We start from the raw sequence: 11430 nt of genomic DNA, 5'->3' as shown, positions 1-11430 counted from the left end.
GTACATATATTAAGATTTCACAGCAAGAATATAACATTTTTGTACACAGTTATAAAAGTTATAAATTATAAAGTCGAGTAAAACACTGGCTTGTTTTCGGATTCGGTAGATTTTGATCCGTTGATTACAAATAACACGACAAAAAGTGTTAGGTGTCCTCAAATGAGGAAGATGTGATAAAGAACGTTTTTTGTTCCGTAACGCGATCAATAGTTTCCGCCTACCTGACGAAGTAGGAATGTCACAAGTATAGTTAGTTGAAATTTCAGTTATACTTATGTGTAAATATATTTCGCTTACACATCAACGTATCTATTGTATTGTGCTATTCAGCGTGTTTAACAAGCTTTTGATGTGAACAAAGATTGTGTAAAAAACAATTCCTATTTAAGTGTTGTTGCTGAATAAGATTGTCAAATTACGACGTCAATTTTTTAAAACGAAAATAGCCCTTCGATTATACGAGTTAATACAAATGATGTGAGTGTGATCATTTATATCCTGCACAAGAGATATTATATTTTGGCAACAAGTTATTAAGTCGTTCGCTAAGATAATTAGGTGGTACGTACAAGTAATTTTTTTGTTGTCACGAGATACTAAGTCACAGGAACGAGATAATTAAGTGGTACACACGAGATACCATGTCGTGGCCACGAGTAACTTAGTCGTGCGCACGAAATAATACAGGCATGCACACGAGGCACTCTGTCATGGCCACGAATTAATAAATCATGCGCACGAGATAATAAAGTCGTGCGCATGAGATACTCTGTCATAGCCACACGAGTTTTTAAGTCGTCCGTTCGAGATGATTAAGTGGTGCGAGATATTTTGTCGCCACGAGTAACGAAGTCCATAAACGAGATAATTAAGTGGTGCGAATGAAATATGATATGTCGTGGTCACAAGTTTTGCAGTCGTGGGAACTGGCTAATTAAATGGTGCGCACGGGATACTATATTGTGGCAACGAGTTACTAAGTCGTTGTAACGGGATAATTAGGTAGTTCACATGAGATAACATGTCGTGGTCACGAGTTACTTAGTTGTGCGCACAAGATAGTTACGTCGTGAGTGCGGGTTACAATTGCGTGGCCACGAGTTACTATGTTGTGTGCACGTGATAATGAACCAATCAGATAACACTATAGATAAATATACTTTCTTACCTTAGAATATTCCAGAATTAAGTTGTACATGCGAAGTTAATCTTAAATCTATTGAATGCATTCACTTCAAAATTGAAAATCGATACTATCTAAGGTCCATAGATCAGACTTAAATTTGACTAAGTTATGGCCCTTGATCGGGACCATCCTCTGATATGGTTGATCGGTATGTACGTACAAACGTTGAGAAGAAATAAGGCCTTTTTATCTTATTTGGTAGGGACATTACCCATGGCACTTTATGTAAAATCATTGTCTAATGAACTTCTTAAGAAGAAAGGAGTCATCGTTTATATAAACTAGTATGAAAAATCATTGTCCAATAAATTACTTTTATGTATTATAAACTGTGACATGTAATTGAAATAGGGCCAGCAATTTCCTATGCAACATATCGTTCTTTATACTTTTGTAATATATCAACTACCACTTTTAAATGATTCAGATGCTGTTTTTACATTTCAAGTTACTTAACATTTACTTTCCTGAAAAGGGTGATACTTACTGCTATCGTCAATCGATAGCTGTGCATTATTGGAGTTCGATACTTTACACCGGGATTATTTTGCCATGACATAGTGCATATTTATCTCGTAATTACATTTGATTTTATAAAGTAAATTATCTATGTGAAACAAGTTTGTTATTTGGGCGATAATCTTTATTACAGGGCTTCAATAGATTTTTAAGTAAATAAGGCATTTACATCCTTACATCCATAATATTTAACGGCACAATTTGAAAGAGATAAAATAAATATTTAATCTGTTAATCACGTGAGTTTGTAATTTGATTTATTATTTCATTGATTTAAATTATATTAACGGAACATGGGAAAGACAAAGCGTACATCAAGGTGGTCTACATGCACCCCTTTATGTTTATCGGAGGCGGTGGCGGCGAGAAGAACGGGTAGTACTAGGATCATGAATGAATCTGTGACAATAACGACAGGCACGCAGTCAGAAGCGAGTCATTTCAACAGTTGCATCTGCAGAAGAAACACCAATGGAAAATGGTAATTTTAATTTAGTTGGGAATAGCAGTAGCGTTCCAACAACATTGCCTCATGTTGCGCCAAGTATAGAAAATTGCACTACTTTCATTAATGTTTGTATATTTATGTATTATTTATTTACAAGTTTACCCGAATAGGCAGGGCGCGGAAATATTAATCATTATGGATGTTTTTTAAGAGGTTTTTGCCTTGGTCTTACTGGGCAGTGAGTTTCGGTTGTCGCCCGAAATTTAAAATCTGCAAGCTTAAATTCACACAAGTATTAAAGCAAAATCAATAATGAGGTTATAGCTGATAGATTTGCTGGCCAGTTTAAGGTTTCACTGTTGAGTAATTTAAGAAATTCGCCGCTTGGACTGGTGCCAAAGTCAGATTATTCCTGGCGACTTATTACTCATCTTTCTTTTCCGGATGGTGGTATCAGTGATACTAGTAATCTTGCTACAGTTAAGCGCGATATGAAGTCAGCCTTTAGACTTCTGCCTATTTGTCCAGAAGATTTCTGTTTATTAGGTTTAAAGGGCAATGAAGGGAATATTTATATAGATCAATTTTTACCCATGGGGTGCAAAATTTCTTGCGCGTTATTTAAGAACTGTCTACCTTCTTACAATGGCTTGTCGAATATGTTTCACAAAAAGATACATTAAACCATTATTTGGATGACTTTATCTTTGCTGGAGCGGGTAACACAAACAATTGTATTATAACCTTAGTTCATTTTTGTCAGTATGTTATTTGCTGGGTGTTCCTATTGCCGAAGAGAAATCAGTGGGTCCTTGCACTTAGTTGATATTTTTAGGGCTTGAGCTTGATTCGTGTGATATGATCAAAAGAATTGCATAAAGTGGATAAGTTGCGTGAAGCTATTAAATAGGTTCTACTGAGAAAGAAAGTTACTCTAAAAATGTTCAGTCATTAGTAGGTAAATGTCTTTTTGCAGTCAAGCTATACTTTAAAGTAGGGCATTTTTGAGTAGATGCTATGATGTTATGGTCAATGTTAAACAGCCTTTTCATAGGCTTCGAATTTCAGAAGCAGTCAGACTTGATTTAACTGTGTGACTCACATGTTTTTTATTCATTCAATGGTGTTAGTTATATTGCAGATGACGTATTGTTAGATAGAAGTATTTTGCAGTTATTTACTGACAGTGCAGGGTCCTCAAAATGGGTTGTGGTTGGGTTTTTTTCGGTACAGAATGGTCATGTTTTCAGTGGCAAAAGCATGGCAGTGTGACGAGATTATGAAAGACATCACCTTTTTAGAAATGGTCCCTGTTATGCTTGCATTATGTTTATGGGGGAGACAGTGGCAACATAGGAAAGTTATATTGCGCATAGATAATGAGGCTTTATTAGTTGTAGTCATAAACAAGAAAACAACAAAATCTAAGCGCCTTATGCAATTAGTTCGTCAGTTTGTATTGTTATCTATGTGGTTAGGCATTTTGTTTAAAGCAGTGCATATTTCTACTAATTTGAACTCAATCGCTAATTCAATTTCTCGAATGCAGTGGGACCGTTTCCTGAAAGCTGGCACCAGAGGCAAACCAGGAACCAGCGAATATACCAGATCGTTTTCGTTCAATGATGTTCAATTTTAACCTGAAATACAGTTAAACGCTTCGTTTGCGAACACTGTTAGTGCTTACAACATATGCTTAATTGTTTTGAACGTTTTAGGAACATTTACAGCATGCAGTCTACCATGGAGCAAATACTCATGTTTATCTCCAGGTTATCATTAAAAGAAAGGGCATCTTTAACTGCCCGTTTATATGTTAATGCCATAGGGTTTCGATGCAAGGTTACCAATATTTGTGATGTTTCAAGGGATTACATTATTGACAAACTTTTAGAGGGTTTGAAGAGGTCTGCCAAATTAAGAGTGTCAAGACTTCCAAAAACTAAACATGTTTTGCAACATATTTTGTCAATATTGACTGTGGTATGTTCAAATTTGTTCAAATGAAAGTCATGTATTTGCAGCGGCTTATTGTCTTGCATTTTTTGCCTTCGTTAAAGTGAGTGAATTGGCTGTTACGAGCAAAGAATCAGCTGCAAACGTTATATTAATATCGGATTTATCAATTTTTATGCTAGCCTGCAAGTGCCATTGCTTTGAAATTAATGCAAGCCAAGTTATTCTAGGCACAATAAAGGTTTGGCTGATTTGATCATCTATCATAAAGCAAGCATTTACAGAAGCAAGGCTAATGCCTGGCGGAGCAAGCCTAGATTTGAAGTGTATCAATCTTTGGTGACAAGACTACAGCGGAATGTCTATACTGGATGTTGTGAGTAAATTGAATACCTTAAAGAGAGTCGGAGATCTCCCCGACACAATTGTATTACACTGTTGGGGTAATGATTTAGGACGGATTAATCTAAAAGAATTTCGTACACAAATTGATATCATTATCAAGTTCCGATAATCATGCTGCAATGGAATTAGCACCAAAAAGGGTAAATAGTTATGCGGTCAGGCGTTTACACAAACTCCTCGCAGCGGTTACTTCCCCTGATCTGTACAGTAACCACTGCCACCACAAGAAAATTCGGTCGAATATAGCCGGATATATTTTTTTCACTTTTAATTTTGAAATAGAATACTTTATATCATTTTAGTTTTCTTTCGTTAAATAGTTATGCTTAATGTACAAGAAAGTAAAAAAATATACGTATAAAAATTATTTTTTAAACATAACGAAAGATATTTTCACTGTGACACCGTATGCATAGTAACAATGGCAGAATATAAACAGTTATTGAACGATTACACAAAAACATTTGATCCCGCACTTGTTTTAAAGTGATAACACATTGTGTGTCTTGAACTTATTTTGTCTGGTAAGGATGTAATTATAAATCTGCCAGTTTGATACGGGATCCTTGGCGTTCTGAAACTGGCCGCCATGTTTTTGTCACATGATACAACTATCATCACGTGATTTCAGTGGTGGCAGTGGTTAAAGTAGCAAAGCGTGACGTAACCGCTGTGAGGAGTTTGGCGTTTACAGTGATGGAGTGCATTTGTCCTTTGGTAATTGTTGGTTTCTGGCACAGATATCGTCTGCGTTAGACGCATTTGTGTCTGGTAGTTATAATTGCTTTGCGTAGTACAAGTGTAATAATACTGGTTCCCTTCTCATCAAGCAATCCGTTTTTATTTTTAATTTGGGTTTAATGTTCGGATGGTCGCTGTTTCTAAAAGTGTTCTATTGTCTCTCTTTTTGCGGTGGCAAGCGTTGCGTCCCAGTTATACCTTAAAGCGACAGCGACCTCCGAAGATGACTTTTCAAACTTTTCGTACTAAGGTCTTTTAATGAAGTACTTTAAAGTGATGTTTTGCCAAAGACGTATGGCTTGGTTGCTGATTCCAAGGATCAGGCACTAATATTTACGGCCAAAAGTTTAAAACCGTGCATTTAGTTGTATTGATTTGATAAAAGCCCTTTGGACGCAGTATTTATTTGTTTTAAAACTCTTTGGGGCAAAAAAAAGGTTCAGTGCTTAAGTTTACTCATTTAAAAGTTTTCGAGCAGTCAGTTAGCCTTTAATGATATTCACTTTAAAGCCCCATTTTGATCGTATTTTCAGCCTCAGTTCAAGCTTAGTTTAAGCCTAAATTCGGTATTGTTGTTTTGTATAGCTTTTTGGAAAGTTAACGGATTGCTTCAAAGTCGCCCCTTACGACTATTTGTTTGGTGACTGGTTAACCTAGTGGGGTTAACATGATGAGCGCGGAAACCATGCCCAAATACATCCAGACAGAAGCATTTAGGAAATCTGCTATTGCTTGTATATTGTGTTGGATAAATTTTGTTAACTTGCATACAGTTTATGCAATATTTAGGTCAATGGAAAGTGTATTATTTATAGTAGCAGCATAGATTATGGTGTGCATAAGAATTTAGAATCAGGTTGGCGTTGTCCGACAACTTATCGTCCTCGAATCTCCCAGTAAGACATAATTGTTTATTAGTGAACAAAGTGAATTGACCTTTCGAAATGTTTTAAGTAATTTATGATATGTGATGATTATGTTAACTTAACATACTAAGAGGAACAGAACTGTCATTAATTTAATACGCAATCCAATCAAGCATTTTCCGAAAGATAACTCATTTATTCATTTGTTATTAGAAAATGTTGTATTATTATTAAAACCACTTTTTTTACAGTATTTATCTAGAGATTTAATACTTTAAGCAGCATGTCCTCAGATTCATGATAATTTTCATTAGAAGTTATTAAATGATTTAATTGCACAATATTTTCAAGTAAAGAAAGAAAGTAACTTTCACATTTTTAGTATTCATGAAATACCAAATAAAAGACAAAAATATGAAAAATCCTCTTTGCGTTTATCACGCAATGGACATAATTATGGTCACTAATACTGCAAAATTAGTCATTCATTGCAGCATGTTACATGTAAATTATAATTTGTATTGTAAATATAAATTCTATCAAAATCTTCGTACAATTTTTAATATGATTTTTTTAGATGTATTGGCTTATTTGGAGACATTCACCTGTAAGTGCATTTCATTTCAATTAAAATTAACTTCAATGAAACATTAAAACTTTCCCTTTTATTATTTTAAACTATTTGTTTGAATACAATATGTTCAAAATTATGGAATGGAAAGTGAAAATACATGTATATGTATATAAATTTTCAATAAACAGGGAATAAAATAAAATACATTATATCATTTCTTAGACTAGATTTATCTTTAATTTAGTTGTCAGCTTAGCTTTACGAATTTTCGATATTCCTGACAAAAACAACCTCTCAAAGAAATGTTATTAACAGAATTAACATTTGAATAATTAAACAAGCTAAAACCTGAAATTAAAGTAGCATCTATATGAGTCTATCATTTGCAGGAACGTTTTGCTTATTTTCAAAACACACGACGGAATCAAACTATATAAAGATCTTGGAAGGAATAATAAGTCTGTTTTTTAACTGTTATCTAATTTATGATCATAATTACATGAATATTGTATTTGTATGCTTAAAATGGAAAAAATGATAAACCTATGGTAACTGAACAAAAAAAACATTCTTACTTCAATAACTGTTCCTTAACAAATTCAAAGTCCCAGCAAAATTAGAGTTCCTTAAATTTTTTACACTTTTAAAAGTGAATTTAGATGTTAAGATTTCTTTTTACAGATAGCCCTTTAGACAATAAGACGGCAATTTGATATGTTTTAAATATGCCGTGTTTATTGCTTTTTAATGGAAGATTAGTCATGCATATATCACGGCTCGATTATTATAATAAGTTTTATTGACAAAGACCTGTCATTCAAATACAAGCAGGTATGTTGGTCTCATTAGGTTTCAAAAGAAAAATAACTATGTTTTTAATTAAAGAAACAAATTTAATACCCCGTCTATTCATTTAACACCATTGTTTGGCAATCTTGACCTGAGACATTTAGACATTCAATGACCTTTTGTCGGTAATTGTAGTATTCCGAAGTAAATGGTAAATCAGTTAAAATACACCAAAACAACACATATTTTTTAAAAAAATCTTTACTAGTTTCGACTGTTGTCTTCATCAGAATAACGTACAAAGTATATGACGTCACGTCCGTTAGGACGCCAACGTCAACGTGACAAAATTGCGCAAAAACGTGAATGTAAAGTAATTAACAAATAGATATGGATCAAAAAGATACAGCGGGTATTAATAATAGAACTATACTTCTACAATATAAAGCAGAGAAAAATGATAAAACCCAACATACCTATATGTCAAAATATATCATATAATTTTATATATACATTCACTGGGAATTAGCGAGAAAGCATTACTTTAATTAGCCAGCAAGTTATCTAGAATAATAAAAAAGATAATAATAATAACAACAACATTACCCATTACATATTATCATCATCATCACCGACACCAATAAAAGTAATAATAATAATAATAATAATAATAATGATAATAATAATATTAATAATAATAGTATTAATAATTAAAATAAATAATAAAAAGAATAAATGAATAAGAGAATATGTAAAACTAATTTATAAAATAAAATCATAAAATAGAAGGGGAAAAAATTATTTTTTCAAAAATAAAGGGAGGTTATAAAAACAGTAAAAAGTACAAGAATAGACAATTTGCATACAATAATGAAATATTTTATGAAAAAAATGATATAAATAAGTAAAAATAATGAAGAAAAGTGTTAAATAATAATAAGACAAAACATTAAAAATGCATGGAGAAAGTTTTAAAACAGTTGCTATATACTTATAATTGCCAACTAAAATTATAATTTGAACAATACACTGGTGTTCATGCCTGATGGAAACACAGTATCAAGTCTGTGAATCCAAGATGTTTCACGGACGAGTCTGTCCATGTCATTGTCAACAATGTCAATAGGTAAAAAGCTGAAGTCTTCTACACTGTGGTCTGTAGTGTTGAAATGTGTTGCAACACCACTGGCATACACAGGGTCACTGAAATTCTTAATGTCAAATCTGTGACTATTCATTCTTTTGGACACTTGTTGTTTAGTTTGGCCAACATATTGCATGTTGCATTTTTTACAAGATATTAAATAAATAACATTATTGGATGTACAATCTGTATTAAATTTAAGGCGATATATAGAAGAATTAGAAAAACTTTCAAATTTATCAGTTTCTACTATCCTAGTACAATGTGAACATCTAGGCCTGGAGCATTTGCTAGAATGGGCGTTTACAGGGCCAGGGAATTTTGTGGGATATGTAGACCTGACTAAGAAATCTTTGAGATTTTTACCACGCTGATAGGCTAACACGGGTCTGTATTCGTGCAAATGTTGGACTGACGCATTTTGCGATAGCTTAAATAAATCCCAGTATTTTTTTACGATACTGCCAATATGGGGAAGAGACGGACTATATTCAATAATAAAAGGTACAATCTTTTCATCAGAGGAGTTACTGTTGTATACAAGGGCTTCATCTTGAGATACATCACGTACTTTACCGAATGCGTCATCAATAACCTTATCAGGGTAACCTCTAGAAATGAAAAATTCACGGAGACTGTCCAGTGACTTAGCAAACTGGTCATCGTCCGATACAATACGACGATAGCGCTTAGCCTGACTGTATGGAATACCATTTTTACAAGTTTTGGGATGATTGGACGAGTAATCCAGGTATTGGTGGATGTTGGTATTTTTAACATGGACATTGGTACAAATATTATTCCTGTTGTCTTTAGTAACATCGACATCCAGAAATGAAATATGATCCAGTGAAATGTCATAAGTGAATTTAATTGAGCTATGTAATCCATTAAGGGCCTGGACAAAATCATTTAATTCATCCAAAGAATGATCCCAGATCATGAATATGTCGTCTAGGAACCGTAACCATAGGGTAGGTTTAAGTTGGCGTGTCTGTAAAAAGTCTTGTTCAAGTTTACCCATGAACAAAGATGCATAAGCTGGGGCAAATGGACTACCCATGGCTGTACCCATGGTTTGGATGTAATTATCATTGTTGAACTTAAAATGATTATTCTTAAGTGTAAGCTCTATAAGTTTACAAATACTATCGACCGACAGACTGGTGTTAGTGTTACCGGTATTACGATTTAAAAATGACCGGCAGGCGTCGATACCTTCATCATGGGGGATATTGGTATAGAGAGAGCTAACATCCATAGTTACCAAATAACTGTTGGATGATAGACTACAATTCTTAATTTTCGTAAGAAAATCAGTGGTATCTTTTATATACGAAGGCAAGGTTAACACATGGGGTTGGAGTATATAGTCTAGGAATTTGGATATGTTATCGGTAGGGGAATTACATGCGGATACTATAGGCCTACCAGGATATCCTAATGGCAATGAGTTATCTATATTTTTATGTAGCTTTGGTAAAATATAAAATTGCGGAGTACGTATTTTTTCGGGAAAAATGTCAAACTCCTCCTCTACAAATTCTTCGGTTTCGGAAATAATGTCTATACAGTCACGGACATTCTTCTGAACTGTTTCCGCAATGTCCTCATCTAGTTTCTTGTAATAATTATCGTTGCTAAGATGTCTGTTCACTTCCTGTATGTAATCTTCATTGTTCATTATGACAATGTTAGCCGATTTGTCTGCCTTTTTGATAACAATATCCCTGTCATTTGCTAACGACTTAAGACTGGATAATTCTTCCATAGTGATATTTGAATATCTAGATATGTTTGATGATTGGAGAATTTCCTGGTGTATTGCCTCAATATAAAAGTCAAGATATTCATCACGGCCTTGTTTGGGAATAAATGTAGATTGTTTTTTATTAAAGAAAGGTTTATCATTATACTTTTGTTCATTTGTAACTGTTTCCTCGTAAAAGTACTCCTTAAGCCGTAATCTACGTGAGAATCTAAAAACCTCTTCTGCTAATTTCACTTTGTCGTGGCTTTTAAGCTTAGGTACAAAAGAAAGTCCCTTACCCAGTAATATATAGTCTGTGTCCGATAAACGCCTTTTTGACAAGTTAATTACTGTCGATTTGCCCCTCTGAATCGCCTGTTTCCTCTTCTTATGTCTTCGCCATTCGTTTTTGTTCCTCGCCCTGACGAAACGCCTGTTTGTTTTTCTATTAATATCTTTAAGAGTCTGGTTAAGTCCTGTAGAGTGTTCGTTAGTTGGACCTGTTCTGTCATCGCCCCGTTCCGAGTGGCCTCTGCGTAGGTGGGTTTTGTGCCCGGGGCTGATCCGTTTTTTGGCGACGTAACATTCGTATGATTTGGAATGTTTGTAGGGGTTGCAACTGTTGTCTCTTCGGTTGAAGATGATGGATGTTGGGTAGTGGTTTTCAAATTTGTATGTGGGTTTGCTTTCTGCGGTTTACATGGTGCCGGTTGTTTATTTTTCTTATACGTATTACGGCGTTGTTGTTCTGTTAGCTTTGACTTGGATGCATTACCCGAGATATTATTCTGTGGGTTATCGGAAACTACGTCACTCTCATGTAAAAGTTTTGACAGTTTCTTTTCATGTCTCTGTATTACCGTTTCTTTCTCCCTTTCAGTTTTTTCTGAAATTTCAGTCTCAACATTAAATAGTTGATCTTCTGATAGATTTTTTCTCGCCATTTTCCTCTGTTCTTCAATTGATTTAGATAACTCCAAACCATGTCGCTGTTGATCCTCTGCAATTCTCTTCATTATGTCTAACGAAACCTTTTTAAGTAGGTTGTC

General features: G+C 34.1%; 1 protein-coding gene across 1 annotated transcript; it reads right to left on the bottom strand.

The window, feature by feature from the left end:
* Positions 1-8497: 8497 nt before the first annotated feature.
* LOC132731474 (uncharacterized) lies at positions 8498-10402 on the bottom strand. The gene has a single exon (XM_060717666.1). It carries the CDS (start codon positions 10400-10402, stop codon positions 8498-8500), a length of 1905 nt encoding a protein of 634 aa, XP_060573649.1.
* Positions 10403-11430: the final 1028 nt, after the last annotated feature.

Source organism: Ruditapes philippinarum, unplaced genomic scaffold, assembly GCF_026571515.1.
Source record: "Ruditapes philippinarum isolate M1 unplaced genomic scaffold, ASM2657151v2 ctg13934_1_1_1_1, whole genome shotgun sequence".
NCBI lineage: Eukaryota > Metazoa > Mollusca > Bivalvia > Venerida > Veneridae > Ruditapes > Ruditapes philippinarum.
The sequence above is the reverse complement of the archived record's forward strand: the minus strand, read 5'-3'. Positions and strand labels throughout refer to the sequence as shown.

Excerpts from the sequence above, each read along its gene's own strand:
- LOC132731474 (XM_060717666.1), bottom strand. The coding sequence starts at position 10,402 with ATGGAAGAATTATCCAGTCTTAAGTCGTTAGCAAATGACAGGGATATT.